The sequence below is a fragment of the Dendronephthya gigantea genome, unplaced genomic scaffold (assembly GCF_004324835.1).
Source record: "Dendronephthya gigantea isolate DGI-Jeju-01 unplaced genomic scaffold, DenGig_1.0 000000F, whole genome shotgun sequence".
NCBI classification, from domain to species: Eukaryota; Metazoa; Cnidaria; class Anthozoa; order Malacalcyonacea; family Nephtheidae; genus Dendronephthya; species Dendronephthya gigantea.
In genome coordinates, this window is record NW_021163010.1 from 7,373,740 (window position 1) to 7,395,712 (window position 21,973).

General features: G+C 34.8%; 1 protein-coding gene across 1 annotated transcript; it reads right to left on the bottom strand.

Annotated features, from left to right (window-relative positions):
- Nucleotides 1-1,436: 1,436 nt before the first annotated feature.
- Nucleotides 1,437-9,620, bottom strand: LOC114525066 (proteasome activator complex subunit 3-like). The gene is made up of 12 exons (XM_028546642.1): nucleotides 9,522-9,620; nucleotides 9,306-9,338; nucleotides 8,740-8,799; nucleotides 8,164-8,256; nucleotides 6,377-6,440; nucleotides 5,334-5,362; nucleotides 4,185-4,250; nucleotides 3,436-3,504; nucleotides 3,034-3,101; nucleotides 2,401-2,455; nucleotides 2,128-2,214; nucleotides 1,437-2,011 (listed from the first exon to the last, which is right to left on the bottom strand). The coding sequence occupies exons 1-12, from the start codon at nucleotides 9,540-9,542 to the stop codon at nucleotides 1,931-1,933; spliced, it is 726 nt and encodes a 241-aa protein (XP_028402443.1). The 5' UTR covers nucleotides 9,543-9,620; the 3' UTR covers nucleotides 1,437-1,930.
- Between the last annotated feature and the right edge of the window lie 12,353 nt (nucleotides 9,621-21,973).

Sequence of the window (21,973 nt, forward strand, 5' to 3'; positions counted from 1 at the left end):
ATAAATCGTGCGATGTACCATCCTCCAGGACCATGATGGCCTACGGTACTCTCAAGTCAAAAGCAACCGCTAGAGACTAAAGATTGGTGCATGCTTTTAGTGCAGAAAATTCAGGCTAAATACGTTTTTGGATTGATATGAAGATATCCACTCCTCCTGCGCGCGAACGTTGACCAACACTGAATGGTGCATTCTACTCCCCAAGTAATCTTTTCTTCCCGAATTTATGTAATGTACCAAAAATCCCCTGTTATATAGGTAAACAAGCAGTTTATCCACCCAGCAAACGCCTTATATACGTTGTGAGAGAGTGACTTTATAAAAGTATGCAATTCGCACCATATTTAGCAGCATTTCTTTTTTTAAATGTTAGGAAATGACACTTTTCAAATGTATTCGCTCTCCCCAGAGATACCCAGTCTGTGTATACAGTTTGTATATATCTTAAGTGCATGAGAATTACTAATTGCTAAGCAAAAATAACTGATATTGATTAGTTTATTCCGCGTGCAATAGCAACCAAAGGTGGTTTGCTGGATGGAAAGTTCAAATTTCTTAACAGTCACGGAGATATCCGCGATTGACGTTATAATGAAACCTGAATGTCTGTCCAGTTGTGTTTATATATGTTATTAGTATTCAAAGTAGACATCCTAGTTTAAGCTAACAAATTAAGAGCGTCCTGATTTAGCCGATACCTTATGGCAAGTGGACAGACAAGATTAATTAAAAGTCTCCTGACTCAATTACTATCCCAGAACGGGACGCAGTACTCGACTGTTAAGTCAAAAACTTGTGGCTATATTCATATGCAAACTTGTCGCATAATTTCTGTTATGCTACGTATAAAAGTTTCCAAGAGTGTATAATTAAGAAACTAAAACATAAATATTGTTCCCCTTGGCAGTTAAAATGCATTCTAATCGCTGCAGAGATCATAAAAACTGTGTAGGTTGTGCAAAAAATCTAAAAATACCATAATTGGTATATATGCACAAGATCATACCTGGAACTTCATTGGCTGTGTAACTATTAACGCTTCTGGGATTTGAAAATACGTTTCCTCCTGCATGCTATTAAAACAAGAACATGCACAGAGCGAAATGCTATCTTTATTTTGATAGTACTGTACGTGCAAAAGTATTTTTAAATCTCGAAAGCTTTATTAGTTGCACAGCCGCTGAAATTCTAATGCATGGTCTTCTGCATATACAATTTATGGCATTTGCAAATTTTATAACCCTATATGTATTCAGTCGAGGCCTGTTGGACATTCTCTGATGAACTTGTAGTTATGTCAACGAAGTTTGTTAATGAATTAGATTCACGGTGATAATCGTTTGTACGCCGTATTTGAAGTATGGTATCGTCATTAGGGCGAAACTTACGGTATGAAACAGGGCCGTCTGGAAGGAGATATATTTTATTTGGGGGGAGGGGGGGGGGGGTCGCATATTCAGTTCTTCCTGGCGAATTTCTTTTGGAAGCACAATCGTCGACGAAAGAAATCCGTCGAGCAGAACAAATACCAATAAACACCCCCCACCCCTTCACGCCGCGCAATACATCGCATATACGTTACCGTCCTGATATGAAAAAATATTTGTTGAAAGGTTCAACGTGACTTAATGAAACGTGAAATTAATATTGAGTTTAGAAACTCGCATTACTAGATGGTTGGAGTGGATTTCTACTTGCAAAAAAATTAATATTTTGTTTTAAATTTTGGCTGTATAAATGAGTTTAACTTGACCACCACTGGTTCAACATGCAAACAGTATCAACTTTTCTGCAGATGGAAATCCACTCTTATCAACATCTTTTTACAAAAACTTGCCGAATCTTCTTAACATAACCGTTGAGGGCTACTCTGTCCTCCGACATCTTGCTGGACACCGGCGAATTTGTACAGGATGAAGGTAGTAGTACGTTAATACAAGGAGTCCGTATTAGAGGACCGCGGCTTTTTGATCTTGTCCAAGTTTTTGGTAATAGCATCATGAAGACACAGCTAGAAACATTCAGAACCAGATTGAGCTACTTGAATGTACTCTAGTTTAGCTATATGCTAAATAACTTAAGCTTGTGAATGTCTGTCTTCATGTGACACCTCGCCGCTTAACTTACGTAATGGTTTTTCAGTTCGCAACAACACAGCTTCAAGCTGATATACTCCTTCTCATCCAATTCTATCACGGTTCTTCTGTAGTCCATCTGGCAAAAACCGAATTAAACATTATCGCTAACAGAGCTAAAGGAATCAGAAGCTCAACACGGTTCCAAAACGTTTGCAAATCGATTTCTTTTTGCATGCAGCTCCCCAAAATCCTACGGGTCAATCGACTCAATCTCGCGACGCACAAACATTCAGCCGATGATAATTTATACATATGCACTTACAATATGAGGATATTTGACGACTTTAGAAACAACCTTCCCTCGTGTGATAAAATACCTGAAACAAAACAAAATAATGCTGAAGATGGCTAAAAATATGACTTGTAGTGATTTATTGATATATTTAAAGTAAAAATGTTTTGGACACTTTAAAAAATATTTTCCATGATAACCCTCCCCCCAAAAAAGCAAATACTTTATATATTGTTTACTGTATTCTTTTTAGCGTACTAAGATGTGTACATAAATTGTACAAAATAATGGATAAAAGTCAGACAGGACTGTACTTTTACAACACTAAAACGACTGTCACAACTGTCGTGTTCGCATTGAAAACTACGCCGCAAATGAAACGCGATGAAACGCTACGAAAGTTGAACGATTTTATTATAATGCTCATAATAAACAAGCGACTCGTCCATTTTTGGCACAATATTCAAACATCACTCGTACTATTAACCCCGAATTGTACAACGATTATTACGATTACCAATACTTATTAAAAAGTGAATGAAATATATAAATGACATAAACCATCTTAGTAATCGAATGAACGTTTTTATTTAGTTGGATTTTAACAAATTCGAAACTGATGTGATTTTCACCACCAAATCAACGACCATAAATTGCTTTTACCTCGAGATTTGGTCCAAAAATGATGCTGCTTCGGCCTCAATTCGTGTGACCTCGCCGAGGACGTCTTCCTAACCAGGAGAGGTAGAATGTATATCACGAATCAGGCAAAAGATTTTAGTGATTGAATTAGTGGAAATGTCCTAATCATGATACGGCGTTTAAACCTTGGCACACAATAAACTAACCGTATAATTTGTACGGTACTTTATTTCTAGTCATTATGATACAAAACTAAACAATTCTTTTCTAGCCCAATGTATAAATGCATTGCCCCATTTTCAAGTGAGTTCGTTTTTTGAAATTGCTTGAATCGAAACTTTCATCAACGCAACTTTCATTGTAAAGGAAAAACATTATAGATTCTTGCGAAAATAATATGTAAATCATAGGTCTGGACGTTACTTGAATAGAAACTCCAAAATTGTTTCCATCTTCAATCCGTGGAATTAGCAGTTGAATCCAAGTTTTAACCTACATAAGGCAAATCGAATATCCATTTAACATAAGCTGTCACGTTTATGAAATCTACTAAAATCTTTACATATCTGTCTATTCCCAGAAAATTTTACTGGTCGGTGGTTTCCTGGAATGTCAGTTTCCTTAATTATTATTTGAGCTACTGCATGCCTCATTAAATTTTAGACATTCATGAGCCCCAGAGTTGCAAAAAGAGTTCAACCTTCCTCCGGTAGGATTTCAAAACCTTCTTTAAAATGAAGTTACGTCACTGAGTCAAGTGGCAACCAGCATAAAGAAATCAGCATAATTTTGTTGGAAAAACCGGATTGTAATTATGGTCAACTTTTAAGCTTTTCTCATGCATTAAAGAGGCGTTACGTTAGCTTCTGCGCTCTGCCCATTGATTCTGCCTATTACAATGGTTGGCTACTTCATTTTAAATTGCTGAAATCTAGCATGTTTTTTCTATTTTAAACATAAATTAGCATAAACTCCGTCTTATGTTCATGTTTATTCATAAACATAGCGAACCAAAAAAATGTTAAATATTCTGATTGTTCTTGATATTTTAAGAAATATTGATTCAAAATGTATACAATGTTACATTTTAGGGACTGGATACCCCACCTTCACTAGTCTACAGGTCTATCGGAGAAATTACTTCAAAATTTTATAATAAAATAAAATCTTACTGAATTACAACTCTCCATCAAATCTTGAATTTCTGGTTTCAATGATTCAATAAGTTCCACAAGAATCTGAGAAACAAAATGTTGGAGTCAGCTTCGTTTTGTTTTTACTCCCACGTAGTTCATTGAATTTTAGCTATTTGAAACGTCATGTAATATCTTTCGTAGCACCGCATTCTACTTTCAGTTCCGTCGCAAAAACTGAGCTCGGACATAAATAAGCAATATCGTCCTAATAGATATTATAGATGCTAAACAGTTTGGTCAGGCAATTTGGTGCTACCGTCAGGGACCGCGAAGCGTTTTTCGTATTGCTGGGGCTTGGAACCGCGCACCTGTCAGGGAAAATTTTGAAATATACAGAGGCCTCTGAAATGGCCGCAAATGCCTCTCATTATTGGGAAATAGTAGATACTTTGTAAATTTTCCAGCATGTTTGGTGCTCGTATACAAACATTAAACAATATAACCATGCTTTGCTTATGATGTCAAATATTTTGACATTGATAACCACGCTGTTTTAATGGTCAAATGTTTTCCTATGTAAAGTTTCCAGCATGTTTCATGCTTATATACAAACATTAAACAATATAACCGTGCTTTGGTTATGATGTCAAATATTTTGACATGGATAACCACGCTGTTTTAATGGTCAAGTGCTTGTCGTTTCTGACTCTGTTTTTTTTTTATTTTGGCCAAACATATGTACTGAACATAACTAATTTCAATCCATTTGTAAACATGGCGGATTTATTATGACATATATGGTTGGAAATTAGAATACTCATTTCTTTGAATTAGTTATTAAAATATTCGTTGAAGAAGTAAAAGTTACAATAGCATTCAAGATAAGATACACTGCATATACTTGTAAGCAAAAAATACAAATTGCTAAAAATATTGCTTGTAAATTTGAGCGAACTAAAAAATATTCGACATTAAAGACTAATTACGGAAAAATTATTGGTATTGTTAAAGACCAGCGAGCCACCCTGCTCCGCGGTCCCTGACCGTGAACCTTCCACGATCACGATTAAAAATTATGAGTTAGCTTGTGGTGGAAGACTTTATCATATATAGACTACCATCATAAATAACTAAAAATTTCAGCGGATGGGGTCACACAAAAAAACTATAGCTACTACAGCCCACCTTGTTTGGAGGAATTGCTTTGAGAGGTCCTGCAAAACATAAAAGGCAAACATATTTCAATTTAATATTCTTGGTGTACCTGCAAGCGAATTTACTTATACAATTTATTTATTACACTGTGTTTACTTTTTAATTCTATTAAAAACTCATTGTATCTTTTGTAGCTATGTTTCATTAAATGCAAGAGGAGTCAAGAAAACATGGCCAGAAATTGCGGACATCGAATATGCAGATTGCCGTAGCAAATTTGCATATCTGTTCAAATATTATTCGTTTGCAGAACTATAAATTATATTGCGCATTCTTAAATTTCGCAAAATTTAAGAAAATCATTGCATCTTTGCAATTTGCCCTGGTTGTTTCTTGTAATTCGTGTCATATTAAAGATCCTGAGGTAATATTTTGCTGGTAAAGGTTTATGTTGGCTCTGCATTTTTATTTTATTTCTACGCTATTACGGTTTTTGTTTTATATGGTATTCAACGTGATAAATAATCAAACTTTTTTTTGAAAATGCAGGACGAATACTGATAAAATATTTTGAAATACTATATAAAAATATTAAGATTAACTTGCTCTGCAACGAGTAATTAAGGCAAATTATAATTGACCTACCTAAAGGTGTATTTTTAGCGTTTAGTACTGTGCACATTACAGTTTACTATAAACTCACGAAGCTTTATTTTGACACCATATGCAAATTTAGGCGGAAGTAGAATGTTAATTATGTCCGAATTTTCTGGCCATGATATAGTGCAAGTCACAAGTTACATTCTATTTTGTTAAAAATAACTTTTTAAGACTGTTTAACAAATTTTAATAGACAATATTATGGCGATCAAAATGAGTTAATCAAAGGTCGTCAAAAGGGAATCAAATACTGCAATATTGAGTTATACGCAATCCATGCATGTGAACCATTGTGACCAATTTCTCAATTGCTTTCCAAAACCTCACAATTATTTAGAGCAGGGACTACATGGTCTAACGAAGTATAAGATATGGAATTTCATTTATCTTTAATATGGGTAGAGAAACCTTACCATTCTGCACAACAATATTATTCACAGGTTCTTCTCCCTCAATCTTTCTCTTCTTTGGTGAAGGCTGAAAAAAACAACAGTTTTGCCATACTTCGCCATATAACTAGATTTAGTCATTCACTGAACCACAGTTAATGGAATACTATGGAAAAGAGATGAAGGTATTGGAGGTGTATGGAATGGAAACGAAATGGAGGTATTGGACTCACTTCGTATCAACTGAGCGGGAAGCCTTTACCGAGAAATATCAAACCGATTGAGGTATTTTTGTACAGACCAAGCCCGTAGGGAGATTTGTACAAATGACCGAAGTCCAATACTTCTCGGTAAAGTCCGAGTATAAGCAAGAAGTTTATTATATTGCAAGGGAACACAAGAAATGAATGAATTCGCTTTGGTATCGTGGTCGGCATTTGATAAAAACAAGAACAAAACAATGCATCATTTTTAACTGAAAAAGTTTAGTGAAACCTTATAATTATACAATAACAATTCAGGTTCATTATTTACCGTTTTACATGAAGTATTAAAAATTTGCATGCGCATTATGATTGGCCTTGCCAGAAAAATGTTACCAAATATTCCAATTGTAAAAAAAATTGATAATTTTGCCGATTTTAAAACGAAATTCCTCCTTGTTTTAGAAAACCAACACGTCACACGACCATGCAAAAGCTGTTTACATGCTGTGGTACAACGCTAAATCAAACATTACTGGAAACATTACTGAAACCCTTTTTTTTATCACTCTCATGCAGCTAGCTGTCTGATTGGTTCATACAAAAAATTCTTCTTTCCTATTGGCTGGATATTTTTAGTTGATCATGATAATTTTAGTTTCATACTTTCATTTCGAACGCCAACTCGGCAGGATGCATGTGTATTTGACGTTCTGTTCTGGACCCTGATCGTAGTTGCGATAGACGGAATATTTATCAGAACTCCGGGGAGAAATATTTTTTAAAGATGATAGGAGTTTTAGATCTCAAAATATGTTTCGAAAAAACCCGAAATATTCTGTTTGGCCTTCAGGTAATTCAGGTAAATATGTTCTATTCTAATCAGATTTACACTGCAAAATCTGTGTATATAATCTGTGTATTAATATGGAAACGATTCGACGCGTGACGCCATCGTTTTCCGGCAAAACCGTCCACACGTATCCGCTCAGCCATCGTTTTCAATTCTTCCACTCTGGAGAGCGTTTTCAGATTCTTCCGTTTTCAGTGGGCGAAAACGCCGGACACGTGTCGGTGTGGACGGTAGGCGTAACCGTAAGAATATTCATATGGCATTGTGAGGACGGGCCACAAAAGCATATGAGCATGTGTCGTGGCTTGATGTAGCACAATCTTTAACGTTATGCATGAGATTTCATTTATCAGGAGTCAGATTAAACGTGTATAATCGTTTGTTTTAACCTGAGTCTGATCAATATTCAATTTGTGTTTTTAATCAATGAAATCTATTTACCATTTTATTGCATACTATTGTGTACATGTGATTGTGCTATTACAACTGAAAATGAAATCTTGAGCAAAAGCACAACTTTTATATTACAGTGATTTTGATAGTATTCTATCTGACTTTCGCCTTGATAGCCACAACATTGTAATTTCAAAATGAACATTATAAAGTAAAATTTCAAACTATTACAGGCCATCATATGTGCAATTATAAATTATCACTTCCACTTCGCAGCAGTGCTTATTGCAGTCACACACTAAATTCCACACAAAACTAAACTCCACTTAGTGCAATCATGCACCATTCTAAATAATATGTACCTGAAAATCATTTGCCAAGACCAGGGGATGTACCATTGGCACATTCAAATCACCATCAATTTTCTTTAGATCTTCAATGTTGAATTTGTCTTTCTGTTGCAAAGAAAAAAATAAAACATAATATATATGCTTACCAAAAATCATCCACCACAGTCTGTTTTATCAGGTCTTCTGACAACTTATTTGCATGTGACTTTCCTCATAGGGAGATAGAAATGACAAAAGAGGGAAACAAAGAACTTTTGAACAGAATGCATATGTACTTTGCAGTTGTCATTTCAATGGAAATTTCCCTGAATTGTGGAAGCTTTGAATTATATGTATATGTATATAGAAGTATTGCTCACCAAAAAGGTCCACTACTGTCTGTTTCATCCAAATAGACCTGAGGATCCCGATATGAATGAAACAGACTGTAGTGGACAGTTTTTGGTAAGCAAGTATTTTGTAAATCAAACGTGGTACATATACATTTAGGGAGTTGTCATACCCCATTCTGTTCATTTTGGAGAAATTATTATCTGTACTGCAGCAGAATTAACAATAATGTATACAGACAATTAAATATATACACACCAAAAACTCATTGAGGAGAACAACTTTAGTAGGAAAAACTTCCTTTATCAATTTTTCTGTCTAAAAAAAGCAATGAGTAAATTGACTAATGCTGTTGTTGTGCAACTGTATATTTCTACTTTTTTGGCAGGGGCAACCAGATGAAAATGTAAACTTGCCTTTGTAAAGGCAAGTTTTCATATGAGAAATTACAAACTTGATAGTCACCTCAGGTATGATTTGAAATTAAGAGCATACATATGTATGTTCTATGAGGAAGTATGTCCCAGAAAGAAGGAAAATGTTATAATGGTTTGCATCCTGAATGCAGATCACACAGTTGCAATACAATCACAAAGATGTATTATTGCATTAATAAAGTGATTGATTTTTATTGACCAAGGGAAGGATGAATTACACCTCATGAAATGCTACAAATTAATGATTAATTGCACTGCTCAATGCCTAGTAAAAATTGCAGTATTTCCTTTTTATTATAGAAGGCATGTACAGTATACCATTATTATAAAAATTGATCAGACGTTTGGAGTGATTAAATTGTGAAAAATTATGAACAAAATAATTACCTTATCTGTAAATTCATCGCGGTACTCTTTCACCTACAACCAGAAAATACGATTATACTAGGAAAAGACGTTGATTCAAAATTTACACCACTGTTTATAAACACATACTTTATAATATTAATAACCACGTTGTTTAGGAAATTTTGCAGGTTAAAATTTGAGAATTCGTCTAGATTCGTACCCACAAAAATATATCGATTCTAAAAGATTACAAACCTTATCAGCAGCACAAGCCATAAAACTTCGAAAAAAGAATCAAGGAAAGAAATGTAAAGATTTATTAAAAGTATATATAATAATGTTCGTAAAACCGCCAAGACCCCAAGTGAATTTATATTGCGGGCTCAGTGGAAGCACCGCATGAAAATTAGATCCTCAGGAAAAGGAATATTTTTGAGAATTTTTTCACTAAACATATTTATTTGTATTAGATCAGACATTTTCAAATTACTTGTAGGCGCCTGCCAAAAGGTTTTTCTTTTTTTTGTATTCAATTATACAAGGCTTGAATAACTACAAAAAAGGCTTATATCATCTGAAAGTTTAAAAAATACTGCGTGTAAGATAATTAAACGGTTAGATTGATTTTCCAGCCGATTTCCAAATTACTGCAGCTGTATATATGTATAAAAATGGCAATATTCGTGCTCGGTACTACCACATTATTATACATTACATTGACAAATTGCCAAAAAAATTTTCGGCCGCCAATTTTGGGCCGCCTATGGTACTACTACTAGTGAACTGAATAGCTTTGGAACTGAACTGAACGAAATATTAATAAAACAATTGACACAGCAGACAATTGAAATAGTCTCATAGCCTTGTAGTAATACTACCAATCTCTAGGAATTATAAAGAAATATGAGGAATCTTCAAGGTTTTCTAAAAATAGGCAATTTAAAAATCTCTAAAACAGTTTAAAAATAATTACAGCTATGTGTTGATTACATGAAAGAAAGCTGAGTGTTGAATTGACTGGAACATAAGAGAATATCGGTGGTATATAAATATGATGTCCGTAATGTTAACAAGCGGTTACAAGCCCTTTGTTTTCTCACTCAATTTGAGCTGCTACAATTAAAAAATACTCTCTGTACTCTCTGGATTCTAACACTGAACAGCGTTCCACTAAGCTCAGTTGTATTTTGATCAGCATACCCGCTGTATTTAATAGTTTATGCGCCCCCTAAGCGCTCCGTCGTCATAACACATTAATTCCGTCTTGAACAATTTTACAAATGAAATATCTCTGGACAACATCGCTCTGTACAGATGCAAAATTGTAATAGTTTGAATATTACGTATATATAAATCGTACGCCAGTAATATATATGTATATTATTCATGGTTGGCGAGAGCGCACGATTTTTATGCACGAGTAAAAGCCGGTTTTCAACTAGCGATATTTTTCGCGCGAAGCGACTTTATTCCTTTGTATTTGAGCAATTTGTTCCAGATGGTTGCAGTTGAGAGCTCTGAAACAAAAGTAAAATGTCGCTTCGGATACATCGCATACTGAAAAAGATATTGCTAGAAAGCAAAATAACTCTTTTTTCTTGCTAATTAAAAATCATTGCACTCAATATTCATGTGATGAATTACAGCAGGTTAAAGTCGTGATTTTGTCTTCGTTGGCATTTCCTGTATAAATAACCCTAATAACAGACAATAGCTTATTGAATGCAAATTTATACCTCTTTTGCGAGATAATCGTTTAATTTATTGGCCTAAACTATTTTAAAAAATATAAATTCATTACAGTTTCACAAAACTACATTATATTAGGTATCAAATATCAATCAATCAGCTACGGATTGTAACATCAACTTGCATGCAGGCAGCGGCATGAAAATTCAAAGTTAACAATCTGCGCTAGGGTCCAGCACGCAGAGAATTTGGCCAGTACTCTTGCAAAATTTCCTAGAAATTTAGAAGAAACATTGTACATTGATGACAGAATTAAACACGAAACATAAACGATAAGAATAGTTCATAGTGAATATATAACGATCCAGATAATTATAATAGTTCGCCATGTTCAAAAGAAACCTTCGAAAGACTTATAGAGGCCACAACAGGGTTGGAGTCTTAGACGAAGTGCGGATACGAATCTAGCGCTTCCAAAATCATGCAAAACATTTTTTCAAAGTGAAGTTTTAAATAACGTATAGATATTTGCATAGGAATAATCTTCGATGCACGGATAGATGCCAAAAAATGTCGCTCAATCAGTTTCAGCGCGTTATTGCGAGCTAAATATGTATAAATATATAAGTCAGCAATCTAGACTATAGGTCTATTATTCCCATTTTTGTACGTTGAATCTTTTCTGTTTGAATGAGCGACGTCCAACGTACGTGAAACTCTATACCGCCCAATTATTATTAAACAACTCAATTCATGGAATTACTTAAACCAGGAGTTTTTAAAGCAAACATGCGTAATTGTCTTGTACGACAGCAAAACCACATGCAAACATCCTACTATATGCTACGTTGTATAGGTTAAGCTATTAAACTGTCATCAAAAGCTTACCATACGCATGTGGGATCAGGGCGAATATTTCTATCGTCCAACTTTCTTTTATTCGGACTTTTTTTTCGACCATCTTTCTTGACCTGTCAGGAGAAGAGAATTTCGCATTAAATGCTAAATTGAAGTATTTTCGAAATATTTATAAAATAAACGGGTTTTTTGCGAGCCGTCGGTGGTTCCGCAATTCTGATTTTGTGGATCTTCAGGATTGGTGGTTTTTTGACTTCCCATAAATATAGAGTCACCGTCGGTACGCGAATCATTATCGTAAAAATGTTGTATATCAATTTCATTGATTCTACTTCAGTATAGGCTACATGTCCAATTAAACAAAATGGCGGAACGATATTCACATGCTGCAAATTTAAACAGTTTGACTTATCTATATATTCGCCGAGTTATAATCCCGGTGTCTTTGTTGATTTATTTGATGGTGAATTTAGACGGCTATAGCTACGAGTAGCTAGAGCGATCTTAAAATTACTTTCGCATTCAGTCACACCGGACGTACAACTAACGTAACAAAGGTCTCTGATAATTTAAGATATAGAATAACAAAAGTAAAAGAAATGACGTGAACTCATCAAACTATTCAAGAAATTAAGGAAGGAACAAAATTATATTTCCTTTCATCAGTTGAAAGGAAAAGGACGTGATTCCTTTTCATGAATAATTGCACGTCGTGATCTAATAGGCCTAGCTAGCTTAATAATTGTATGTATTCATGATACTATCAGTTTGCGGATTATTTCCAACTGTTTTGCTCTACTTGCACTGAATGTCAGTACTATTTTTCAAATAATTTGACGGGGTTTTAAATATGGACGCGAGAGGCTTTGGGGAATTCAGAGAATGCGATGTGTTCATCGGGCCATTTTTAACCTTTCAAATAATTTGAATGGCATATTCTGTATATATTTCAAACATACCTGTTTATTCCAATCATATACATCATTAATTTTGGCGTCGTGGGCCTGAATGCTTCCAGCAGTCAACAGAATTATATAGATAACCAGCAATGTCACTACCGCATTTGTGAATACCATATTTTTCTTGCAACTGTAAAATAATGCTATTTAAACGATTTGAGGTGAAACTGTTAACCTTTAAAATGGATACCCGTGTTAAAGGCATTCTCTCGACTTAACTAGAAAACGGACCTTACATGTTAACACTTTCCTGACGTTTGTCAATCAAAGTAATTTAATCAATGCACCGATTGCATATAGACGCCGATCTTTACAAATCTACCTACCTGCACACGGCCTGGAGCGAATGAACACTGGACAACCTATATAGTGACCGACTTGATGTTCGCCAAATCAATATTCGAGAAAATATTAACATAACCAAAACGTTTAATAAGTACACTTTAAGACCTTGATGTTTTCGACGTCCGGCATTTAGCGCATGTGTCATATATAATGATGTATTGTGGTGAATTTCCGTTTCATTCTTTCCAGATTCTCAGTATTATTCTTCATCTCAGAAACATTACATGTAGATTACGGCTATCTTTAAAAGGGGGAATTGGAGAATCGGAGAATTGGGAAAACGAGAAGTTGGGGAATCGAGGAATGGGGCTCATAATTTGAAACTGAATTAAACTGTCCAATCATGGCCAAAGAACAAACGATACCAAAGAACAATTTGTGATGAAAACGCGTTTCATGAAATAGGAAGTTTTTTGACTAAAATTAGAACAAAAAATCTCTGTTTGACAACATTTACATCAAGCCGAATACAAACGGAGGCACGTAGATTGAAATTTATTGACAGTCTTCAAACAGTTAATCTTAAATATAGTGTTTTGGAACCTCACAAATTTTTTATTAGCTAATTAGCATTTGTCTGTGTTGGGACATCCGCGCATCCCAAGATTTTAGTTGCTTTTTTTGGCGGAGACTTGAATAGTTTTTTCTTTATGTCCCGAACTTCTGTTTAGTATTTTATTTAGTATATTGTTATTTTTCGGAAATCTGTTCAATAAAATTGTAAAACCAGCGTGCGTATCGGTTCTGTGTTAGAGAACAGACTATAGTAGCTAGTTCACTATAATTGTTTACTTGAGGATGATTGAAGAAAGGTATCCTTCGAGAACAAAATTACAAAAAGGTATCCTCCTGTTTTTTGAAGGGTATTGGCAATGGAAATTTAGTTTACTCCATTAAACCACATAGCGATCTAAGAGTAGTTGTGTGTGGGGTCCTCAAAACCACACATATATTAAGAAGAAATAGCTAAGAAATGTTAATCCAAGATTAACCAGGCTACCAGCTCATTGATTTCGGTTACAATGTTCCAAAAGCCAGGCAAGATTTGAAAAATTGGTAAAACAATCGTATGCATAATTTTACCTGCTCTTTTGTATGAAAGGAACTAAATATTCGCGGCCAATATACCCGAACTGATGAGATCAGTAAATAGATATTTTGACACACTTTTTAGTAATATTGATTTTATTAAAAAAAAATTCACTTTATTAACTGAGAGAGTTATCAAACTTTCGCAGGCCGCAGGTGCATGTTTTAATTTAGATCCTATTCTCTCCCGTCGCCGAAACTCGAACTAAACATGGACAAATACGATTTAAGGTATCTCTCAATCAATTTAACACTTTACGCTGGCATTGCATCGCATTTGCTTCTGTTTGTCTGCTTTATAAAGGATCCTTTAAAGTGTTTTAGGAATTCATCGACTTATCTCGTCATGAGTCTAGCTGTGTCTGACTTCATTGTGAGCTTTGTTATTTCGATGGATTTCATGACATCATCTAGTTCTAGACAATTAAAAAACACGTCTTACATTTTATCGGATGCGGCTGTGTTGACTTCATTGCTCTCTTTACTCTCCATTGCAATCGATCGGTATATATTGACAGTATGTCCATTCAAGCATCGCTCACTGATCACTAAAAGACGAATAGCTATGTGGATTGGATTGATTTGGATTATAGGCACCTTTGACGTGGTTACAGAGTATATAGGCCTATTTTACGCAAACAAGGTTTACAATATATCAAACGAAGCGATGAAAATTGTCATACCATTGCTCGCTGGCATTATATATGGAAAAACTTATAATTCTTTAAAAAAAGAAGCACGGATTATCGCTCAGCAAAATCTCGCTACCAGGCAAATCCTTACACAGGAGAAATTTTTGAAAACAATTATTATCGTCACATTTATTCAAGTATTATCTATGGTTCCAACAACGATTTATTATATGGCTTCTGGGATGTCGAAAGAATCGGGTCCAGTTATAAAATTCATCTTTTTCCAATTGTACTGTCTGAATTTTGCCATAAATCCTTTTTTGTATGCATGGCGACTGAGAAACTATAGACAAACGTTTCGTTTGCTTTACTGCAAGATATTGTGTTAATTAAATGAGAGGCGAAAACTGATATATAACGATACTAGTATATGCGGGACGTTTCGGCGACACGAACAAGATTCCTTTGTTTAGCTTAGTTTTTAGTTTCTGTAACACAACAAAACAAAGAGTTTAAAAACAAAGAAAAAGGGTTGGAATTGTCAATACAGGCAGGCGTGCTAAAACTTGAGCGGTGAAATCGGATGTTGCACGGATCGGGAAACATTGCATTTATATTTAAATTCATGTGACTACGCGAATGAACCAATCACATGCATTTAAAATATACCTATATAACAAATTATAATCATCCATGTACGATATAGATAAAAACTGAACACCATTAATTTTGCTTTGTTCCAAAAGGACAAAAGGGACGATGGAATACATGCAGTGTTTGATGATGAGGCGCCACTCTTCAAATTGTTGATTTTTCTATATAGGTGCATGAGTATAGGTGTTGTTTCACACGTACCGTTTGAGACGTTTTGTTATTACGTATATATAATAACAAATATAGTAAATAAGCTTATGATTCGACTGACATTTTAATTAAAACTTTCGAAAAATAAATATAAAAGAAATTTTGAACAAAAAATTTGTAACGTTTCGATTGAAACTTATGGATTGGCAACTGCTTTTCGAACGTCTTAAAATACGATCGTGATTAATTTCAACCTCATATATATGCATGCATGCATACAAACATACGAAAATATATCAACTTCCATTGTGCAGGACAGCATATTGGAACGTTAAATTAAGTTTTGTAATTACTCTTATCATAAGATTTTTAGTCGCGTTTGAATAACTGCCCTCACAGGACAAGCGTGCATGTGTGCAATATATATATTTTATGCAGTTGGGGAATTCTGGTGATCGAAGCCTCAAAAATTAAAAATTGATTTCAAACAATTTATAACTTATTTCATGCTATCAGTAATTATTAGAATCTTTAATCGACCTAGCATTATTAACCTATCTTTATAATGAGGTTTTATATATAATTGCACGCATGTCTACATAACTATTGCATGCATGCATCATCATATCTTTACATGTCTTCATATTAATCTTCCGTAGATTGAAATCTAATATATCTCACTGTGCATGTGAATATCAATATGGTGGGCTTAGAGGTGTAGTATCTTCCAATCCATTTTGCACTTTGTGCTGGTATGGCATGTGTCACATTTACATTTAAGAATTTTTTCACTCTATATGCAACGCAAATCAACCGAGGTTAAAAATCTATTTAAAGCCGAGCATTTTAAACCGGGGTTAGCCTAATTTAAATAACATCCTGGGTTTTAAAAAATCCTTCTTTACGGGAGGGTTGCGGCTTACTTATCGCATGCATGTTTGTCTTCTCAATTCAGTCAATTGTTATCAGACGTCTTTAATTAATCTATCCATCATTAATAATCGATCTTTGATATAGGGGTAATATTGCCTGTTCATTCTATAGGTATATATGAGTTCATATATTAGTGCGGTTTCGTAGATGATTAAAATCCATCCTGTCTCCGGTTGTGAATATCAAAATGGTCGGCTCAGAGTTCAACTTAGAGTTGAAATATCTCCCAATGCATTTTACGCTTTTTGTTGGAATTGTGTCACATTTACTTCTATTTGTTTGCCTTCTAAAAGATCCCTTGAAATGTTTCAGAAATTCTGCGACATATCACGTAGCGAATTTAGCTGTGTCTGATTTCATAGTGTGCATCTTTTTTTCAGTACAAAAGGCTTCTTCTGAAAAATTAAAAAAGGCTTCTTATATCGTCGTGAAAACATTTATGTTAATATCACTATTTTCTCTATTCTCCATTGCAATCGATCGGTACATTTTGACAGTACATCCATTCAAACATAGGGTACTTATAACCAAAAGACGAGTGGTTATTTGGATTGGGTTGCTATGGGTTTTGAGTATATTCCAACTGGCTATCGAGCTCACATTGGATAACAACAAGATTTACGTTGCCGCATACGAAGTGGTATTTATCATTATTCCTCTCGTCAGCGGAATGATATACGGAATGATCCATATTTCGTTAAGAAGGAAAGGACGGATTATTGCGCAACACAATCGCTCTCGCACAGAAGTGCTTGCTCGAGAAGAATTTTTGAAAACCATTACAATCGTCGCGATTATTCAAATTTTAACTCTGGTTCCAGCAGGTGCTGTTATTCTGGTTGATAGAATGTCGACAGATCTACAGAAAGTTTTATATAAGGTTATTTTTCAAATGTACTGTTTAAATTTTGCAATAAATCCCTTCTTGTATGTATGGAGACTGAAGAACTACAGACAAACGTTTAGCTTAATTTATTGTAAGAAATTTTGTTAGATGGGAATTTGAGGGATATTATTAAGTTTAATCAAAACTTTTCAGTTTATTTTCTGCTTGATAAAAAATGAGCGTTTGATATAAGTAATAAAAACCAATAGAGTAAACCGTTTGAAAAATAGGAGAAATTAATGTTAGTATATACGCAGCTTTCATAAATGTTATTCTTTCCGTATTCCATGCCTTTTAACAATATTGACTTCATTCCTCTAAGAAACAAATTTCAAAAATAAAATTAATTGTATAAATTTAAAGACAACCTCAACCAACTGATTTGCAAGTGAAATCACCAAACAAGATGAACTAATAGTTTGGGCACCTTTTATAACCTTGGATTAACGTAACGTGTCTTTGTGCAACGTAAATCAACCGAGGTTTAAGATATAACCAAAGCTGAGCAGTTTAAGCCTGGGTTAGCTTTTACATGATATTGTGAACCTTCTCTACATGAAGGTTATCGCATACTTGTCTTTTCAATTAAGTCAATACGTTATTACAGTAAAGATTCAGTAAATAATTTCGAGATAACGTCAAGTTTGCGGGGGCCCCGAAATTTTTTTCGTTTTTAGGAACAGACTCTAGTTCATAATTTAAACCATGGGGACCAATAATGTGTGAGATAAGCTGACAGTACGTCGTAACAAAAAATCGTTTGTTTACATTACGTCTGCATCGGCTCTAACTTACCTATTCACATTAATAAAAAATCTTTATTACTTTTTATCTTTCATGTTTACCCCCTCTCAAGCTCGCATTTAAATTTATCTTTCGTGGCCGTTTTAAAGGCAATTGCTCTTTGTTAATACTAACATGGCCAACTTCGAGTTAAAGAAACTCCCGATGCAAATCGTATTGTGTGTTGGCATTGTGTCGCATTTGCTTTTATTTATTTGCTTGCTGAAAGATCCGTTGAAATGTTTTAGGAATTCTGCAACATATCTCGTTACGAATTTAGCGGTATCTGATTTCCTGGTGTGCGTTGTTGTTTTTGTGTCGCTGGCAATGCCGACCGAAAAAATGGTGGACGTTTCTTATATATTAGCGAGAACGTTTATGTTAGTATCGTTGTTTTCTTTATTTTCCATTGCGATCGACCGTTATATTTTGACAGTACATCCATTTAAACATCGCGTACTAATAACTAGAAGGCGAATAGTCATCTGGGTTGGGTTAATATGGTTTATAAGCATGTTTCATCTTGTGAAGGAGCTGAAAATTGACGCCAACCAGATATACGATGCAGCCTACGAAACTTCGTTCATTATTATTTCCTTGGTTACAAGTATTGTGTATGGAACAGCCTATAATTCTTTGAGAAGAGAATGTCACGATATCTCGCAACAAAATCGTTCCCAAAGTCAAAGACAAGTTCTTATCCAAAAGGAGTTTTTAAAAACAATTATAATCGTCGTTTTCATTCAAATTTTTACCATGGTTCCAGCATCTATAAGTCATTTGGTTCATAACTTGTCGCAGGAACTGCCAGTTACAGGGATTGTTTTTTTTCAAATGTTTTGCACGAATTTCGCAATAAATCCATTATTGTATATTTGGAGACTGAAGAACTACAGACAAACATTCCGTTTAATTTACTGTAAGAAATTTTGTAAGATGAGAAATTAATAAGAGATATTTCAAATTTTAACTATAATTATATAATATCGTATATGTTAGGCTATTCGGTATAGATAAAAGTTGACATAAAATTGTAAAACCGTATTGATAGTGTTTACTCGCGGTTGTAGACTAACATGTATCTAACCGCATGCATGACATGAAGAGGAAGGATTAAGTTATGTTTGATGCACTTATCAAGAATAGATCACTTTACTATTGTTGCATGACAGTTAGGCATTTAATGTTTGACAGGGTTGGACTGCGTTTCTCTACTCAATTCGTTCAGTATATTCCATGCATTTATATGCAGTAATAACAAACCCCACGCCCAAAATTCTATTTGGAATTCACAGTCGCAGACTACGTGTCCAGTGTGTACATGCATGTTTGAAGATACCAAAGGAGAGAAAAAAGTGGAAAACGGCAATGAATCTCATTGTTCAAAGCGCACTTTAAGAAGTTTTATTGTTACGACGCATGTATTTTTGAGTAAAGTGACATCACTGCATGCCTTCCTATACAACACGTTATTGAGGATAAAAATCATTATACTGTAAAAGCTAATATTTGAGTTGTAAAAAATCAATCTGGGGAACTGTGTCAGTCGTGGATTTGGTCGTATCCGGTGAATAAATATTATACTCGTCGAAACCTTCCGTCGCATAGAAGGCACTTTTGTCATTTAACTTTTGATTGAAGAAACGAGTTTCTCATTTATACTGGTGCAACACGATAAGGAGGATGAAACATGCAATTCGGCAATTGAAATTTGCCTTTCAACAATAAAACTTGTTATGTTTTGATAGGTATCGCTTGTGAATCTTAAATAATTAATTTTAATATTATAGAGATAGTTATTAGAAGAGTATTTTATCTTCATTAATACCCGAACTTTAATTATACATTTCAATCATGTTTACTTCATATTGCATGGTTTCGATTAAATTTCCCGTAGCTGCATGTTTCATTTCGTGGTTATCAACATGGAGAACTTTGAGCTAAAGTATCTTGCAATCTATTTGACGCTTTGTGCTGGTGTTGTGTCGCATTTCTTTCTGTTCGTTTGCTTGCTAAAAGATCCTTTAAAATGTTTCAGAAATTCTACAGCATATCACGTCGCCAATTTAGCTATTGCTGATTTTATTGTGTGCATCATTTTGTCCACACAGTGGGCACCTTCTGGAGACTTCCAGAAAGTTTTTCGTACCTCGTCGGAAACTTTCATGTTGATATCACTGTTATCATTGTTCTCCATTGCAATTGATCGGTACATATTGACAGTTCATCCATTTAAACACCGGACACTGATAACCACAAGTCGAATAATCCTTTGGATTGGGTTATTATGGGTTATTGGCATCTTCCACTTGGTTAGAGAACTTGTATTGGGCAACGACAAGATTTACTATACAACATTTCAAACGTCATGTATCATTTTTCCTCTACTTAGCAGCCTGATATATGGGATAACCTACATTTCTTTGAGAAAGGCAATACGGATAATCTCCAAACAAAATCGCTCCCATACACATGTTCTCATCCAACAGGAATTCCTGAAAACGATTATTATCGTCGTAGTTATCCAAACTTTAACCCTAGTTCCAGCAAGTGTCTATCATTTGATCGATAACTTCTCGGGCGATCTTACGGTTCCGCAGAATGTCTTCGCGCCCAAATGTACAGTTTAAATTTTGCAATAAACCCTTTCTTGTATATATGGAGATTGAGAAACTATAGAGAAACGTTTCGCATGATTTATTGTAAGAAATTTTGTTAGCTATAGCTGCATGGGAACTTTGTAAAAACTTGACATCAGGAGTAAATTTTAAACAACAAAGCTATGGGCCGGGCACTTCAATATCTTCTTCTTTTCGTTTAATGTTCAACGTAATTGCTTGTGGTGTACTGCAATGGATTTGTAGCTAATTTGGCAGGATTGTATGTTTTGCTATATCCTCTTCACCACCGCGGGCGAAGCGCCTTTTGAAGATCTATACCCATGCGACCGTGAGCGGCCTGAAAAACAGACAGAAATTCGCCGACGGAAGCCAAGGTATTTAAGTGACGTGTCAATGTGTATTCAGGCGATTCAGGTAATTGCACTGATGAGGGCCCGGGTTAACGGACCGAAAGCTTTGCATATTAAATACTTTCGTGGCGTACCTACAAGCAAAATTACTTTGACTGTCACCATGAAAACATAATTATACAAGATTACATGCAAGAATATTATAATTAATTAACACTTATTTACTGCGAAGAAAGGAAACATTATGTTTGTGGACCTGTCGATATTTCACGAGGCGAAGCCGAGCTTTCCTTATAGAGCAGAGGAATTCCACCACCCCTGTCAGTACGATGACAATCGAGTCAGTACGATGACAATGAGTTGGACGATAGCTAGCAGGAGTACAGTCAGTTTTTACAACAGCTAGTATCTTTGTCATTGCACCAAGACTCAGTAACGGCAACAAGCTCAGGTTTAACATCGCAAATATAATAATTTAAAACGGCTGATTTATTTTTGAGGGAGCGGGCATTAATTCATAGAGATTAATTTAAAACATTTTTCACAGTCTGTGTTTAACGGTTTCTTTGACGGTAGCTTCCAAGTAGGTCCCATGTTTATCTAAAGAAGTCCCAAAATTTAAATCCTAGCTAACAAACTTCTTCGATGAGTCATAATCATCAACCCAAGCAATACGTAGGTTATCGCATGCAGATAGAAGCAATTATAGAAGAGAAGAAGAAAAATCACGGAGCTCTAAAGTCGCGTCATGCAGACAC